General features: G+C 59.7%; 1 protein-coding gene across 3 annotated transcripts in view; it reads left to right on the top strand.

Moving 5' to 3' along the window:
* LOC122211017 (maestro heat-like repeat family member 5) overlaps positions 1–18052 on the top strand; it is a 61654-nt gene that overhangs the window by 26952 nt on the left and 16650 nt on the right. For all 3 annotated transcript variants that reach the window (XM_042924074.1, XM_042924075.1, XM_042924076.1), the window contains 13 exons: positions 225–332; positions 649–765; positions 1270–1389; positions 2463–2615; positions 3274–3396; positions 4180–4259; positions 4715–4850; positions 6441–6536; positions 8064–8168; positions 9489–9624; positions 9924–10096; positions 12409–12558; positions 13345–13499. In XM_042924074.1, coding sequence (XP_042780008.1) covers positions 225–332; positions 649–765; positions 1270–1389; positions 2463–2615; positions 3274–3396; positions 4180–4259; positions 4715–4850; positions 6441–6536; positions 8064–8168; positions 9489–9624; positions 9924–10096; positions 12409–12558; positions 13345–13499 — 1652 coding nt within the window. The remainder of the gene's footprint in view (positions 1–224; positions 333–648; positions 766–1269; positions 1390–2462; positions 2616–3273; positions 3397–4179; positions 4260–4714; positions 4851–6440; positions 6537–8063; positions 8169–9488; positions 9625–9923; positions 10097–12408; positions 12559–13344; positions 13500–18052) is intronic.

The following is an 18052-nucleotide window of genomic DNA, read 5'->3' as shown; positions in this document are numbered from 1 at the left end:
ATGGGCAGGCTCCCGGTTTCAGCCTCTCCTTGAACACCTCCAGGGAAGGGAATCTCAGGGAAATCAGAGGGCGGGCCCCGGAGACTCAGGAAGAAAGGCAAGAGAATGACGGAGTCAGGGCTCTGAGTGACCAGGGCAGGCCGGGGCTGGTGGAGGCCTCAGCCCCAGCCCGCGGGGTGGAGGGAGTGACCACCCCGGCCCTGCCCACTCCTATCTGCTCACAGATGGCGGAAAAGTCCGTCCAGTTCCTGAACACGGACAAGTGGTCCAGGGAGCTGTTGTCGGCCCTCACCAAGCCTGACCAGACGCATCAGGAACAGCCCCCGGAGAAGGTGGATCGCCCCCTGTATCCCCTGCCCCCCCCACAGGCAGCCCCTGTGCCCACCACACAGTCCCAGGGACTCTGTCCATAGGATGCCCACCTAAGCAAGGCCGAGGCCCCAGAAGGACACTGAGACCCGAAAGAAACAAAGGGCCAGGGGCCTGTGCAGCCAGATTTGATGTGGCACCGTTGAAACCCGTCAACACTAGGCAGGGGCATGAGGGTCCTAGAGCAGGGGCGTGAGGACGGCTACAGGAGCCCAGGGAGGCCATCGGGGTGGACAGAGGTGGGTCAGACCCAGGACAAGAAGCCAAACCTCCCCCCAGGCCTTTCTGTTCATCTACTACGGGCTGATCCTTCAAACTGAGGACAATGCCACCACTGTGAGGACACACCTGAGAACCCTCCTGGACACGTCCCACCAGTGGCCCAAGCAGCGGGAGGTGAGGACCCGGCCCCCAGCCTAGCCCCCAGCCGCCTGACCCTGACCGCAAGCTTAGCCCGATCCCTGCTCGTACCCTGAGCCCTGGTCGGGCCAGACAAAGACACCTGATCCTTTTCACACCCTGAGTCCTGACCCTGGTCACACACTGAGCCTACCATAACTTGGGTCCTCTCCTCTGTCACACATCTATTTCCTGGACCCTCCTTCCCTCCTCTGGCCCAGGCTCAGAGCTAGTGGGGGCAGGGGGAGGTTACAGGCCTCCAGAGAGTCACCGCTCCCCCCTGCCTCCCACACCACCTACTCGCCCCCATAAGAGATGCCCTCACAGGGTTGGGCCAGAGCTGCATGTCCTGAAGAGCAGGGGCGGGGGGGCTGGGAGGGGGTCCCCGTGACTTTGGACGAGTCCCCTGCCTTTCTGGGCCTCAGTTTCCACACCCCCAGGCGAGAGTCCAGGCGTGGTCCTGTGACCGGCACCGGTGACCCTGCTCCCCCGCACCTGTAGGGTATCGCGCTCACCGTCGGGCTGGCCGCGACCCGCCACCTGGACCACGTCTGGGCCGTCCTAGAGCAGTTTGGCCGGAGCACACCCGTTAAATGGAGCCTCCACAGCTTCTGCCTGAAGGTTCTGGCTCTGGGGCGGTTGGGGGCCTCAACGAGGGGCTGGGCATCAGGACCCCCACCCTCTACACGGGTCTGGGCGTCCGAGAGGGCCTCTGGGGATAGTTAGGGGCACAGGCTTTGGACCAAGCCTCCTGGCCTCCAGTGCCACCTGCAGCGTGACCCGCGTGCCTCAGTTTCTCCTCTTGAATAACAATTCCTCCCTTCCCAGCCGTTGGGATGGAAACGTGGCTTTGAAACGTCTGGCACACAGCAGGTGCCCCGGTGACATCTCGCAGTGGCTGTGCTGGCCGCTGTGTTTATTAATGGCCTTTTGACACGTGCCCTGCCTGTAACATGAGACGAGGGCCAGAGGGCGACCTTGTGCCCCTGCTGATGGGCGGCATGCCCCCCCTCCCCCGTCCTCGCTGCACCCCTGGTCACTCCTGCAGGCAGAATCAGTGTCTGGGGCTGCATGAGGGAGCTCAGGACAGACGGGGGAAGAGTCACAGGTAGGACAGACAGCCCAGCGGGGGCCGGCCACCTCCTCGGGCCCCACAGCCGGCAGGTGACAGAGCAGGGACTGGAACCCATATCTCCAGCCCTCAGAAGGGGCCTAGTCACTGACAGGGAATGGAGGCAAGTGGTCCTCAGGTGACCACCTCAGGTGGTCCTCAGGTGTCTCAGATGTCCCCCCACACTCTCTGGGCCTACCCCGGGTCCGAAGGTCCAGAGCCCCATTACCATCTCCCTAGGTTGAGGCATGGCCTGCTGGGCCCCCAGCAGCCCAAAGGGGAAGTGGGCCCCCAGCTCCAGGGGAGGGGGCTACGCCAAGGCAGGCAGCGTGAGGGGCTAGGACCCTGGCCAGTTCTGGGAGAGCCGAGTGCCTCGCACACACCTCGGGTGACCCCACAGTCCCGTTCCAACCCCCCAGAGAGACGATTCCACTCTTCCTATTTTCCTCTCACAGTAAACTGAGCCTCGCAACCCCTCAGAACCCTTGCCCGCAGTACCCGCTAGGGTGCAGAGTACTTCCTGTCGCCGCTCCCCCGGGGGCGGGCCAGGGGGACCCTGACGCCCTTTTTCTGTCCCCACCAGGGTCAGAAATCAGAGGACCCAAAGTGGAGGTGGGTCAGCAGCACCATACTCCTCGCCTACGGTCAGATGGCGGTCAAGGCCAAGGCGCACATCCTCCCATGGGTGGACAACATCTTGTCACGGATGGTCTTCTACTTCCACTACAGTTCCTGGGTATGGCTCCCCCGGGCCACTCCTCTGGAGCCCAGCCTTGACACAGCTCAGGCCCCACCAGAACCTGGGTCAGAGAATGCTAGGACCTTCCAGGGCCTTGGGGCACTCCTCCCCACCCTTACCTGACTCTGAAATCAGGAGGAGCCAAGCCTGGCCTCCTCGTTGTCCCACCTACTCACCCCGTCGTCCCACCCAAAGCTTCGAGGGCTTCCGTGGTGGCCCCACCCCCACATTCTCCTTGGCTTTCACTCTGGGGCGTTGGAAGGCCCGGAGATGCCCCATCCCCTCCCCAGGATGATGGCCTGCTGACTCTGTACTCTGCACCCAGGGCGTCCACCCCAGGGGGCTAAGAGGACCAGGCAGCCCGGTCAGGCCATCACATCCTTCAGATCTTTGGGCTCTGGGTTGCCACACATCGAGTGAGGCGAGACATTGGCTTCTTACTCCTGACCTTGACATGTTGTCAACATATTCACATTTTTAAACAAAACCACACAGCTTCCCCCTCAAAGTCCTACCTATGTGGCCCAGCTGCAGATCTCTGCCGTACTCCCTCAGAATGCCCTGCAGCCACATGTGATGGTGGTGCTCTCTCCTGCCTGTCCTATGCCCCCTCCATCCCCCGCTCCATGGCCTGACCCCCATGCCCCCATGCCAGGACGAGACCTTGAAGCAGAGCTTCCTCACCGCCATCTTCATGCTGGTGGGGGCCATCAGCCGCAATGAGGGGGCCCACAGCTACGAGTTCTCCCAGATCTCAGAGCTTCTTGAGTGTCTGATGGTGAGTCAAGGTCCTGGGGCAGAGGAAGGGGACCCATGAGAAGGAGGAGACTCCTCCCTCAGGCCAGCAGCATCCACAAGAAGCAGGTGTTGGAAAGGGGCAAAGAAGTTGGATTTCTAGGGCGTGTCCAAGCCCCTCATAGGCTCTGGCACCTGGGAGCGCTCCATGCCCCCCACTTCTCTTGGTTCTTCAGTGACCCTGAGCCGGCCAGTTGTGTCCACCTCCCAGCTGATGTGGCTGAGGCCCAGAAAGGCCAGCACCATCCATTCTGCTAGCACCATCCCAGCTCAGACCACTGCTCACTAGAGATTTCAGGCTTACAGAACCCCAGGGTAGTGGAGGAAACACACAACCGCTGGACAATTACAACTGTAATAATAAAATAACAGTTTACTGAGCTCCCATTCACTGAGCTCCTGCTGTGACTCAGACACTGTGCTTTGCACACCTTGCTTCACACCTGACATGTGTGCAACAACACTCTGTTATTTAAGTAACAGAGTAAGCAAAGCTTGGGGCAGTGTGGAGACTTGCTCAAGGTCATGCAGCCAGTATGTGGCAGTCAGGGTGCAGACGTGACCTGTCTCACTCTAAAGGCTGTGCTCTAGTTCTCTAAGTGCAGCCAGGCCACAGAGGCCCCCGTGGGTGGGTGGGAAGCTGGAGCATGATCCCGTGGGCCATGGGGTGCCAGGCACTGGGTTCTTCAGCCAGGGATGAGACTTGGTGTCAGAAGTGTGATAAGCCCAGGCCTGAGTCACTCAGCCTTCACCTGTGGATCTACAGGTCTTGATGGAGAAGGAACCCCAGGACACACTGTGCACGTCAACTCGCCAGCAGACCATTCACATCATCTCCAGCCTCTGGTACGCTCCCCAGCCCCACCCAGGGTCAGGGCCCAGTTCAGGGCTGTAAGAGGCTCTCAATAAACAGTATAGCTATTGTGATTAATTCACACCTCAGAGAATGAAAGTTGAGCATCATTTGCCCAAAAAGAGCCACCGAAGGTCCCAGTGGTGTAGCCAGGGCTGGGATGAGACCAGTCTGTCCAGTAAAGGGGAGCCTGGGGTACAGGGCTTATGAAGCACCTGCTCCCAACCAGGCCATGCTAGTCCCTTACAAACCCTCCTGGAATTCAACCTGCCCAGGAGGCCCTGTAGGCCAGCGAGGCAGAAGTGTATATTTGAGTCTCTGGTCAAGGACAGAACTGGGTGAGGGGCTGCTGCTCGGGGCTTGTCAAATCTGGTCTACTCTGGCTGGGGGCCCCTTTGCAATCACCGGCCCCCACACCCCTCCCTCACTGCCCTCTACCTCTAAACAGTAAACTGAGGCCGCCCCTGGACTTGAAGAGGAAATCACGGCTTCTGTCCGTCTGCTTCCGCAGTGTGTTCGCCCTGCCACTGATGGACGTCCTGAAGAAACACACCTGCCTCTTCCTGGAGCCACCCAACATACAGGTGTGAAGCTGGCCCATGTACCCCTCCAATGAGAGGGGCCCCTTGGGCAGGCATCTGGCTCTGCCTGCTGTTCGTGGCTTTGGAGGGGGTGCAGGCTAGATGGCAGAGCCTTTGACCCCCCATAGGATAGGGCTGGGGACCCTGAGCATGTTTCTTAACTTCTCTAAGCCTCCATTTGCCCAACTATGACATGGGGGTGGTAAGTGTGGAGCTAACAGTACTTAATTCTCCAGATAAAAGGGGACACTGGTGTCCCATGTCTGGTGCACAGGGCGCTCTACAAATAGGAGTATAAGTGACCTCTCTCCCTGCCCGCCCAGAGAGCAGCCCTGAGCTGTCTCACTACTTAACTGCTCTCGCCCCACCCAGGCCCCAGCAGGCCCATCCTTTACTGGGCCGGATGCCCCCCTCCGCACCTCATGGGCTCTGCAGAGGGCATAAACCCATCCTCCTGGGGCACCACCAACACCTGCGACCCGAGTGTTTACCCTAAAGGGCAGGGAACTGGTGTTAACCGAGCACCTGCTTTGTGCCAGGCCCCGTGTGTATGTTAGCTCACCTTCCCAGCAGCACTTGTCCACAGGGTAAGGAAACCAGCTCAGAGAAATGGAAGTGTCTGGTGTGGGAGTCGGGGTAGAACCCCACTCCTGCCCCCTGGCCGGGTCCAGACTGGACTGGGACAGATAAGCACTCTGGATGGGGAGAGTGCAAGGGGTGCCCTGGGCCCAGGACAACACCACACCTCCAGAAGGCCAGGGCCTGTCCCCACTCCAACCTTGCAGGAGCCTAAAGTGCCCCCATTGCCAGATGACAACGTCATGGCTGGCTCACCTAGGGAGCTTAGCCGGGTCCCAGACGGTAGGCTGGGGGCTCCTGCTCCTTCCCATTCAATGTGCATCAGCACCCAGTAGGTGGGGCTGACCTCACAACCAGTTCTCACGTGACCAAGGTGGGCTCAGAGAGCTGAAGTGAGTTCCCCAGGGCTCCCAGGGGGTGGACAGCCCGCGCCCAGGGCTCCGCTCTGACGCACCCTGACAGGAGGCGGGCTGGGCACTTTCTCTGGCTGGCTCCCTCCATGAGCACGCCCGGTGAGCCGAGCAGCAAACATTGGGGGTCTCGTGTGAGACCCAGGAGGCAGGACAAGCTGCGTAATTTGCCCCAACTAACGCAAAATGAAAATGTGGGCCCTTGTTTGAAGCTTAGGAAGAATTTCAAGATGGGACCGCAAAGCAGGAAACCAAGCACTCGAGGATCCTTCTGGGTGCCAGGTCTCGCGCAGGTTGCTTGCCTGAGAAGCCAGCCCTGCTGCAAAGGAACTTACCTTGGCCACAGAGAAACCTGTGACCTTGGGCAGGTCTGACCCAGACTGCCCCCCGCCCAATCTCCCAGCTGCCCACATGGGGCTTGTGCCGGGGCCCTTCCCGGATGTGGTGTGAACGCACGTGGTGTGCAGCCTGGCCACGGGGGTGTGCAGGAAGGGGCACCACTACCAGGGAGAGGCCAATGCACTGGGGCCCTGCAGGAGGCCTTGGCCCGCAATCGCAGCCGGGGCCTGGCGGCTGCCCTGACCTGCTCCACCCCCCTGCACAGACCCTCTACAACAAGACCTTGGAGGCCCTGGACCAGATGCTGCAGAGCCTCATCATGCAGAACCCTACGGCCGACGAGCTGCACTTCCTGCTGTCGGTGAGGGGCGGTGGCTGGCACAGCGCAGGGGCGGGGCCGGCACAGGCCGGGCCGAGGACGGACAAGGGAAGGTGCCCGGAGGAGGCAGGGTCTGAACTCCGGGTGGCGAGTGGCCCATGAACTTGGAGGCTTGAGGGCTGTCCATCTTCAGGGATCACAGCGGCTTGGGGGAACTGGAGGGCAGGACGGCAGGTGCACCTGGTGGGAAGTGGGCCTTGAGCGCCACACTTGAGGGGGGCTGCTGAGGAAGCAGGCTGGGACCTGACCTCCCTCCCCTGAGACCTCGTTCTGCAGCCATGTCTCCAGCTGTGAGGAGGGCTCTCACAAGCCCAGCACCCCCACCCTCTCACCTTGACCGGAGGGAGACCAGTCAACAGGCAGGGACAGTCCAGGGGCAGGGGAGGAACCAGAGATAGGACACTGGCTCAGCTGGGAGGGTTGGAAGTCAGGGCCAGTGGACTTCACCTGAATGAGGACCGAGGAGGTCATGGGGTAGAGAAGGGAAGGGAAGGGCCCAGCAGGCAGAGGGCCCCGCCGAGGGGTGAGCAGCCTGTGTGAGCCCAGGATCAGGACAGACAGAGATTCTGCATGGCTGCAGCTTGGGGAGGGCGCTAAGGTGGCGGCTGAGGGTGAGGAGGGGGGTTTGGGTTAGGTTAGGTCCAGCCTGGAGGCCTTGTGGGGGCGAGGGGAGCCACAGAAGCAGGGACCCCCAAGCTGGGTGCACCGATGGAAGTCAGGTGTGTGCCTGGCGGGGGTGGGGGAAATGTCTGCATTTTCGCTCACCCCCTTCCCCCCCACCGGCAAAGTAGTGTGTCCCCTCCCCCTGGCAATGTTGGCGACAAACCACAGCAGTGCCGGGAGTGGCTGTGTTTGCCACCGATGGAAGTCACAGATGTGGTCATAGGACATCGCTGGGTCACAGAATCTCCAAATACCGTTTCCTGCATCCGACGTCAGAATCACTGACTATAAGCATCCGTCGCTTTAACAAAGAGGCTCAGATGTGGCTTAAAACTGTTCAGTGTAACTGCTTCAATATGTGTTTGTATCCCTTTGTGACTCCGTGCAATTATGTTGCGCACAGAAAAGCACTGTTCTGTACAGGGGTGCGTGTCGCCAAAGGGGTTCAAACCCAGGGGCCTCCAGGGGCTTTGAGCAGGAAACGACCTCTCCTCTCTGGCAGAGCTGTCTGGAGCAGAGGGGTCAGGAGAGGCTGAGCAGAGGGACAGGGGAGGGCAAGACCTGGGGAGCCATGGACCAGGGTGGGCGAGGCCTGAGTCGGGGTGGGCAGGGCCCTGCTGAGGAGGCGGGCCGGAGGTGAGGGGCGTGGCTGGACCGGGCGTGGTCTCGGCCAGGGTGGGTGTGGCGGAGCCTTGCTGGCCAGCTAACCGATTGGGGGTCGGGGCCTGAGCCGAGAGGTGAGCCGAGAGGTGAGCCCAGGGCTGAGCAGGGGGTGGCCCCCGCGGAGCCGGGGGACGCGGGGGTGCGCGGCTGCAGCACCCCCTCTCTGCCCCTGCCCACCCGCAGCACATGTACACCTGGCTGGCGTCGGAGAAGACACACGAGCGGCAGCGGGCTGTGCACAGCTGCGTGGCCCTCCTCGGATTCCTGAGCCACGACCTCTACCTGGATGTGAGTATCCAGCTCGCAGGCCCCGCGCCCCACGGCCCCTCTGCGGCCCCAACCAGGCCACCCTCCTCGGGCTCGTGGGGTTCCAGGCCCCCTGGACCTCTGCCACCAGGGAGGCACCAGGACAGTGCCCTACAACACGCCCATGCAACCCCCTTTCTACCACACCAGGGAACAGGCGGAGATTGGGGCCCCCTGCTCAGGTCCTCCCAGCTGGGCTCTGAACCCAGATGCCTGGACCCCTGACCCAGCAGGCTGGGCTCCTGTCAACTCGCTTTGAAGCCTCGGGCAGGTTCCTCTACGCGCTGAGCCTCAGGGTCTCACCCATGAAATGGGAGGAAATGAGTCCTCAGAGGGGTGCGGCCCTGCCCCAGTCCAGGTCAGTGGTGACTGCGGCAACAGTCGCCATCCACCGCGACCCCCAGCGAGTCATGCCTCACAGTCTAACTGCCATCTGTCGCTGGAGCCCTTGGGCTGAATGAAGTCGGCACCATCAGGGAATGAGCGCTTCCGCGTTTATCAGCCAAAATCAGCACTAATTCCTTAGGGAGATTCGTGGGACGTTGAGAAAATTAGTTTCTCTGAACGTTGCCCGGCCGGGGTGTGTTTCTAATGAAGGCGGAGAGGGTGGGCATGGGGGCAGGACGGGAGGGAGCGCTCCCTGCACAGACGCCTCCTTCATTCTCAGGGTGAGGGGGACCCCTCTAGAGGGGCTCAAGGGGCCTGCAGTTCATTCAAAATCGATTTCCGCAACCCAGGACCCGGACTGCGACCGGGGCAAGTGAGGCGCTGACCTGGGGTGCAAAATTTACCCAGACACCAAAACACCCCACAATCAAGATAAATAAGGTGGTGTTTTGAAGCAATCTACTCAGCAAATGGCGGCAGCTGTGGGCTGGCTGCCTGTTGTTTTAAATAAAGTTTTATTGAAACCAGGGCGGGGGTTAGGGCCAGGAGAGTGAAGCACCATGAGGTAAGGTGGTGGTAATGCAGGGCCAGACCGTCTGTAGGTACAGTTTTGAAACTGTGTGCATCAGGAATTATTACATTCATTTTGACTTTTCTAAATATTGCATTAAAGTATTCTTTCTCTTCGTTTCTGAGTTTGGGGTCAGCCCCTTAAGTTGTGCCCTGAGCTGTTGACTATAGCGGCCCGACTGGGTGGGCAGAGCCTGGGCCTGGGGTCCCGAGAGCTGAGTCCCAGCCCTGCCACATGGTTGGAGGGGATGCATTCTGATGCTGGCCGAGCTGGGGTGAGTGCACAGCAGAGGGGAGACCCCACGGTAGGGTCTGGATTCTGTGGTTCCCATACTTTCGCTGCAGGCCAAAGAGGACTTCAGGAGGACTGGGCAGCTGGTGGGCATGCTGGGGATTTTGTGCCAGGACCCTGACAAGGCCACCCGGCACTCCAGCCTGGAAGGGTTGGGCCACCTCTACCAGCTCCTGATGCTCCAGAGAGGTGAGCCTCCGAGGGCCACCACGGTGGACCCACGGCCACCCTGACCACAGCCTCAGCTGAGACCACACCCACACTGCTGAACACAGCCCCTCCCAGATCTGCCCCCAAACCCGCCTCTAACCCCAGCCACGGCCCTGGAACGCCCCCCGCCCCCAGGCCCACTCACACTCCCGTCCCCATAAGGGCACAGGCCTGACCCTGGCTACACGCGACCCCACCCTAACTCTTGCCTGTCCCAACCTAGACCCCAGCCCACCTCTGCCCCGCCCTCACCCTCGCCCAATCCCGCCCCTGGCCAGCGAGGGAACTTCCAAACGTGGAGGCGCAGGCCCCCAAGCAGCTCTCCCAGGCCAGCGAGGATGGGGCCCCCATCTGGAGCAGCGGAGACCAGCAGACAGCTCCCCCCACCCCCCGTGAGATGGCATTCCCGAAGGATCACATCTTCCAGCTTGGCAGCTCCCAAGTCATCAAGGTCAAAGCCCTTAGAATGGTGGGTAGGTCCGGGTGGGGGGAGGCCTGGCCGTGCTCTGCTCCGACCCCCCACCACAGGGCTTCCAGCTGTTGGGGTGGCCCTACTGCACCCCTGGGGGGATCAGACCCCGAGCCAGGAGTAAGTATTAAAAAACCAAGGCCGGGATCTCACCTGTGTCTCTGGTGGTTAACTGAGAGTGTTTGGAGAAGTCCGTGGCCCCTGGCCTGGGACCTGGGAGTTGGGGGAGAGGGGATTGGAGGGAGAGACCAGGGACAGACCCTGGGGTCAGCAGCCCAGGCCTGAGTCCCAGCTCTGTCCCCCACGGCTGTGCAGCCTAGACAAGCCCTCGCCCCTCTCTGAGCTCCAGCTTTCTCCGTAAAATGAGCAGGCTGGCATTGTAAAGTCCTGGCCACCATGAGCACCCGGTAAATGGTGGTGTCGGGACGGCTCCCAGGGTAGACACCCTTCCCTGTAAGTCTGGCTTTTGCGGGATGAGAATTCTGCAGAAATATCCCTGAATTCCTCATCTTCCCGGGGGGCCTCTCAACCCTCCGAAAGCCAGACCCTCCTCCTATGAAGGCAGAGCACGTCTCCTCTTGCACGGTCACCTGGTCTACCTCAATCAGCCTCTCGGTCAGCAGCCTCGGGGAGCCCAGCAGTTCCCCCAAGGCCCCTCTCATCACCCCAGGGAGGTCCCGTAACTTTGTGACATCCTGTGCCTGATCTGTGTTCTCTTCTGAACATGAGCGAGTCTGAGGCACTGAGTGTGGGCTGGATGCTGGCGTTAACTGGACAAGCCATGTTTCCTGGAGCCTCATGTTCGGAGTGGGCAGTCCGTGATGTCTCCACCTGGTGACTTTGCTCGTCCCTTCCTGGTGTTGAGCCCATGACTGACAAAGACCCCTGTCCTTGGCGTACTGATCGGTCTCCCCCTGTTAGACCTTGGGCACTCCAGGCCAGAGGCAGGGTCTTGCCAGGGCTCAGCGCGAGGCCTGGTGGTAGAGCCAGCCTTTGATAGATACCCATCAAGTTGAACCAAATGAAGAAGCGTTTGCACGCAGCTGGTAAGGGCTACAAATATTCCATTAAAATTATTAAAATTATTTTAACATTCTAACCAGCAGCTAATCCTAATATTCTCACAGACATTTTACCAAAATCTTAGAATAATGATTCTAATGAATATTCTAACATCTGTTATTTAACACTTATTTTTATATCCAATAAAAATACAAACATCCTAGCAGACTTTCAAACATTTCACCAAATAGGCTAGCATGCAAAGAAACATGTTACCTCCTTCAACATCCTTTCAGACTTCAAACCTTTCTGTCAGCCCCTGTCACCAGCATTCTATCTTCCTCTATCAGACGCTCCAGTCGGAGCCTTCCAGTAGAACTTTCCGAAAGGATACAAGTGTCTCTGTCCACACTGTCCAAGGTACCCAGTACTGAGCACTGGAAATGTGGCTAGTGCTGCTGAGGAACTGAGGTTTTAAATGTTAGTTAAGTTTAAGTTTAAATAGGTACGTGTGGCTGGTGGCCACCATATTGAGCAATAATGCTCGAAGTCTTTCTGGAAGGTTCCACCCGGGCCAGCCTCGGGCTGTCAGAGACTATAGTCTGAGGCTATGGAGCAGGGGTCCCACCCACCACCTTGCATTTCCTCCAGAGCCTCTTTATCACCCCAAGCGGCTCACGGTCTGGACTTAGAGTCACTCTTGGGAGAACACGGGCAGAGGCCAGTTGGGCTCTTGGGGAGGCCCTAGCACAGGACGGGAGCCCTGGGCTCTGGAGCCAGCCTATGCCGTGGTAAGGGCATCCACGCGCCTCTCTGGGCCTAGGGGGTGACCCAGGTGACCTTGAAGACCCTTCACAACTCTGAAGTTCAAGTGCTCTTTCTTAAAATCATGGAAGGAGGGCTGGGGCTTGGCCTGGGGAGCAAGCACCCAGCGGGACGGAGGCTGGCAGCTGAGGAAGCCCACGAGGCGAGGACAGGGCAGAGGAGGGGAGGAAAGGAGGCTGGCGGGGCCGTGCAGGTCCCAGGACAAGCACTGGGTCTGAGTGAGGAAGGGAGCCATGCCTCTGCCCTACCGTGGGCATCACTCTCTCCCTTCCTGCCCCCGGGCCGTGGCTGGCTCAGAGACATGTGCAGGTGATCACGTGTGGTCCCGGAGGAGAGGGGCTCAGAATTACGGGGTGCTCAGAAACCCGAGTGGCCTGAAGCAAAGGGAAAGGGAAAGCAAAGGCAGGAGCGGACACCTGGGCACGCGTGACCCACAGTGACGGCTGCCCTCACTCCTGCCGGTACAGGAGGTCATGAAGCATCTCACGGTGGCAGAGCTGACCGACCTCATCTGGACAGCCATCGACGGACTGGGATCCCCCAGCTCCTTCCACGTGCAGGCGGCCGCCAACATGCTGCTCCTCGCCATCCAGGAGCACGGGGCCGAGCTGGAGACGGTGAGAGGGCCGGGGCACCCGCTGAGGGTGGGCCGGGACGGGTCTGGGGGCAGAGGGACGCCCGGCAGCCAGCACCTGAAGCCAGCGTCTCTGGGCCAAGGCAGCGTCCCCGAGCTCAGCCCCGATGGGGGAGCCACAGACCCCACCCTGACAAGTTCCACTGAATGAATGAGTGAGCGAATGAATGAACGAATGAACGAACGGCCCAAGCAGGTGTCCTGGGGCCCTGAGTGGTGTTTGCAGGCTCGTGAGGCACACGGGCGCTGATGGGACAACTGCTCCAGGCTCTGGCGTAGCACATGGGGGAGGAGAAGGCACAGACCTTTCCAGAAGTTCCCGGTCCAATGGGCAGGGCAGACACGGACAGATAAGGACTGAACAACATAGGAACTGCACCCAGTGGGGTGGGGGTGGCCCCCGGGAAAAGGACGATTGATGACGCGTCCTGCAGATGGGGAAGCCCCAGGCGGGTGAGCAAGGGCACCGAAAGTGGAAGGCGAGGGGCGTTCCAGGCTCCCAGAACAGCGTGTGCCCAAGTGGCCTGCTCGGGAGGTGACGAGGCCGGTGTGTCTGAGCCTTCCGGTGACTGGGCAATGTTTGGACAGAGTTGGAGGGCCTCTCGTGCCAGGGGAAAAGGTGGTGGGACCTCTCTCCCCTCAGCCTGGGACTCCCCTTCTGACCAGGCATCCGGGGCGGGGACGTGCCTCCCCTCAGACTTCCCCGGGCAGGGCTGGCCTCCCCCATCAGACCAGCTCTCCCCCCTATATCCTCTGCCTCCCTGCACAGGTTGCCAAGCTGGGCCGAGCCATTCACTTGCAGCTCTGCTCTGTCCACATCCCCCAAGCCAAGGAAGTCGCCCTGCACGCCATCACCCTGCTAGCCCGGAACCACACCTCGGAGCTGGTGGCCACCTTCCTGGACCCCTCCATACCCTTGGACAGGTGCCCGGCCCCACCCTCCATCCTCCCCCGGGCGGGGAACAGGGCCCCACCCCCAGCTCTTCCCTCCTGCCTGCCCCCTCACAGCGGCCCACAGGGACCCCCACAGGCCTGGGTGCAGGGAGGGAGCCTGCGTATCTGTTCGCTTCCTGCACACCTCCTGAGGCCGGCTCCGGGGGGCCACTGCCCACCATCCCGTGCCACATAGGACACCCCGGCCCAGCCTCTGTCACCTGTCGCCTCGTGGACCCCAGGCGCGCCTGAAAGACCCCAGCCAACTCCTCCTCTCCCTCCCCCACCCCGGTGGTCACTGCGGCCCTTTTGGGTGGGGCTGGCTTTCTCTCGAAGCCCTCAGACACCCCCCACCCCGAGTCTGGAGGCGGGCCAGCCACACTCGGCTGCCAGAAACCCCGCCCTCAACCCTGCACTCCACCTTCACACCTGCCCCTGAGGAAAAAGCACACATTTTTCATTCCCGGCCACCTTCCTGCAGCTCTCCACACCCTCCCCCCACTCCCCCGCACCTCTGACACCGCACTCGGCTGCCAGCCTTGCTTCCACTCCGCTGAGGAGTCAGAAGGCACCGGAAGAGAGCTCCCTCCAGCTCCCAGCACCCGAGACTTGTTTCCAGAAAGATTTCCGCTTTCCACGCTGTTGTTCGTAATTTCGAGGGTTCTGGAGGGTCTGTTTTGTTTTGCTTTGTTTTGTGTGTGTGTGTGTGTGTTTGTTTGCATTGGGAACAGAGAATGTCACCTGCTTGATGGAATTTGAGGATCTTTTGAACAGCCGTTGCGAATGTTGTCCGGGCCCCCGAGAAGAAGGTGTCTTTTCCATCGTCAGGCGCAGAGCTTGAAGCGTATCCTCAGAGTTGCCCTATTGACTGTGTTGTATATGTATTTAACCGATGTCCATTTGGATCTGTCTCGTTCTGAGAACAGCACGCTGGAGTCATTTCTAATGCACTTCTATCCACGGACCCCTCCGCCTCCCGCAACTTCTACCTCGTAAAGGTGGTTGTCATGGGATCTGTGCAGACACACAGCTTCCTGAGCAGCCGTGACGTTGGGCATGATCGAGTGCACTGCCCTGTCACATGTAATGCTCCGAGGGCCCGCAGCCCACTGTGTCTGTTCTCGGGACAACAGGTGCGCCTGTGCTCGCCTACGTTTCCGCGTCGGCCCCGCGTGTGTCTGTCGTCCCACAGACAGCGTGGAGCCCGGTTTCGATTTGTGATCCAAATTGGAAGTCTGTTTCTTTTAACCAGGGAGCTAAGTCCTTCCTCCACACTGATCGATACGACTGGCTTGTGGAGTCTCTACCCCATCCTCATATCCCGTCCTGGTGTGTGTTTTATTTGTTCTATTTCTTTTTCTACGGGAGATGTGGTCTTTGATCCTTAATCATTTTTTCCATTTAAGAAAATGATCCTTAATCCTTTTTTCCATTTATGGGTTCACCTTTCGTAGTCTGCTTTATCCATCTTCTACGGGTACCTTCTACCTCCCGGCCACCTGCCCATAAAACCAGCAGCGAGACTGATGTCCTCTGTGCCACCCCTCTTCTCCTCCTGTGTTTTCAGCTGCACATGTTCACTTGGCCAAAGTCGGCACTCAGCTCAGCTCTGGCCCCGACACGCGCCCCCTCGCCTCCCCTGGAGAGCCCTAGTCCTGTCCTAAGTGGACGAGCCCGTCTCTGACAGGCTGGGGGGGGGGGGGGCCAGCTCCAGCTTGCCCTGGGCACCTGCGTGTCACAAGTCATGTGCCTTGAAGGACAGCTTGGCTGGTCATAAAATCCTTGGTTCACACTTTCTTCTATTAAGTCTAATGACAGTAATCTTTTTGCCTTTGTAAATATGTTTGCCTTTGCAAGAGGTCTTTTTTTTTTTTTAATGTTTACTTATTTTTGAGAGACAGAGACAGAGCACAAGCAGGGGAGGGGCAGAGAGACAGGGAGACACAGAATCCAAAGCAGGCTCCAGGCTCCGAGCTGTCAGCCCAGAGCCCGACGCGGGGCTCAAACCCACGAACCGCGAGATCATGACCTGAGCCGAAGTCGGAAGCTCGACCTCCTGAGCCCTCCGGGCGCCCCTGCAAGAGGTCCTTCTTCCTGGACACCTTGGAGCGTGTTTCTTTACCTTCGAAATGTAACTGTTTTATTAAGAAATGTCTCAGAGTTGATCACTCTGTGTTAATTCTCGCAGGGACCTGGTAGACTCTTTGACTATGTAGGTTTAGGCCTTCTGCCGTTGCTGTTACTGTTTCTGGAAAGTTCTCTAGGTCATCGCTTCAAATATCAGTTCCGATCCCCTGCTGCGTTTCTCCTTCCAGACTGGGAATCGGAGTGCCGTCCGTCTGTCCCTGGCCCGCCCTCTGTCTGCAGTACTTTGTCCTCTTTGCTCCTCCCCTGGCCATCTTTCTGCTGTTCCTCAATGCCCCTCAGCTTCCGTCTTAGCCCTCTGGGCGTCTTGCGTTTTTTCCACCTGTGAGATGATGTCGTCTCTCCCACCTCTTCCTGGAACTCAGTCCACTCCCTTTTCCTTTCTTCGCTGCGGTTTTTCTTTTTTTTTTTTTTTTTTTTGAAGCGACAATTCGAGGTGGCTTTTCCTATCTGTCGGTGCCGGCTGGAGTCCGTGGGGCTGCAGGGGCCGTGTGGCCTCACGGCCTTGTCTGCCCCGGGCTGCTCTTTAGGGAGGGGTTTCCTCTCTTGTGAACTGACCGTCTTTCTCGGTTTGGTTTTGTTGTTGTTGTTGTTGCAACACCTCTGTGGACCTGTTCGTTTTGTTCCCGTTCCTATAAAACCCTAGTAGCGTGTTCTGTAGGATTCCAAGTTCAATGGCACCCTCTTCTGTTTAGTGTAGCAAAGTCCAGATAATTTAGGAGATTCTGTGTCTTCATGGCAGTGAAAGGGGCCTGTGTCCTCCAGTTGGGGTTTTTCGAGTGTTTGGGGGGGTGGGTTCCTTTTTCTGTTGTAGGGCCTTAACTTTTTCTCTTTCGCATTGTCCCTTTTGTCACCCAGTTTCTCTAGCCAAAGCTCTCAGGGTCCCCTTGACTCTCCTGTCTACACCCAGACCCATCCTCAAGGATCCCAGCAGCACACCCTCCCCCTCACCCCTGTGTCCCCAGCCCTGTCACCATCCTAGTCAGGATATCGCTGGCTGCCACGGAGTCCCTGGCCATGTCCACCCCTCCCTCTCAGCAGCCAGAACAGGGCTTCACTAGTAAGTCGGACCCCCTCACTCCTGTGCTGCAAGCCCTCCGGTGGCCCCATCTCACTCAAAGTCAAAGCCAAAACCTTGACAGTGGCCAATAAGGTCGTGAGCTGGCCCACTCTCTCCACCCCGACCATGCTGGCCCTGAACATACCAACAACGGCTCTGAGTCGGGGCCAGAGGCCAGGGCCACATGGCTCCCCCCTTACGTCCTCGGGTCTTTGTTTGTGTCCTGTCCTGGGGACGGCTTCCCCGCTGCCCCACTAGAAACCGAGCACAGCAGATGCGCCCTCCCGCTGTCTCCTGCGGCCCCCTCCCCTCCCCTGCTCTGTGCTCTTGGTCTGACGTGCCCTTGCTTGCTGGCTGAGCCGCGCTGTAGGGGTCGCTCCCACACGGGCAGGGATTTTACCCATTCTGTCACTGCTCTGTCCCCAAGTTCACTGCCCACCCGTGACCGTGCTGAGCACACACGTGCCGACAGAGCAAAGTAGAAACCGTGGCCTCTGGGTGCCCTCGCTCCTGAAGAAGCCTGTCACCTAAGTCCCTCCAGGCAGGCTCTGCCCCCAGAGAATTGCCCTCAGTCACACAGCCGTGAGGGCACAGAGCAGGGACTTGGGCCCACGTCCTTCTGACAGCAAGGGCCGCACTCTTTCTAGGCCCCACCCTATGCTTCAGAGTCTCAGAAAGCCTCGGAGCTGTCGTGCCCGCCCAGCCCAGGGCTGTCTGAACACTGGGGTGGGGGCTCATCCAGGCCCCCGCTCTGGCCTCCGGACCCCACCCCCGCCCCTCCAGGCGCTTCTACCCAGCACGCAGGCCCACAGACCCCGTAGCACAGAAAACAGAGGGCCGTCAGGGTCACTGACCTCTCGGGAGCCCCAACACCCTGCCTCGCCAGGTGTCACGGGCCAGTGCCTCGGACCAAGTGGAAAGGTCACAGGACCGGGCAGGCCTGGCCCCCAGCCCCAGCTGCTCTGTCACAAGGCAGGGCCCCGATCAGGGCAGTCCTCTCTCTCTCTCTCTCCAGTCCTCAGTGTCCCCATCTGCAAAATGAACACAAGTTAGCATAAAGCTCTGATGGCCCCCACTCGACCCAGGTCAGGCCCGGGGAGCTGGACCCCAGCAAACCCAGGCCAGGAGGAGCCAGCCGGGGCAGGCCTCCAGGCAGAAGTGCCAACGGCTGAGCGGGTGCAGGCCGGGCGGGGAAGGAGTGCTCGCAGCACACGTGGAGGCCCGGAGCGGCAGAGGTCGGAGGGCAGGGGTCAACTGGACTTTGGAGCCACTGAAGGCGACAGACAGACTCAGAGTCTGTAGCTGGGGTGCGAGGAGCCTGGAGGACAGACCCCGAAAG

The sequence above is a fragment of the Panthera leo genome, chromosome F2 (assembly GCF_018350215.1).
Source record: "Panthera leo isolate Ple1 chromosome F2, P.leo_Ple1_pat1.1, whole genome shotgun sequence".
In the NCBI taxonomy this organism is placed as follows: Eukaryota; Metazoa; Chordata; class Mammalia; order Carnivora; family Felidae; genus Panthera; species Panthera leo.
The sequence above is the reverse complement of the archived record's forward strand: the minus strand, read 5'-3'. Positions and strand labels throughout refer to the sequence as shown.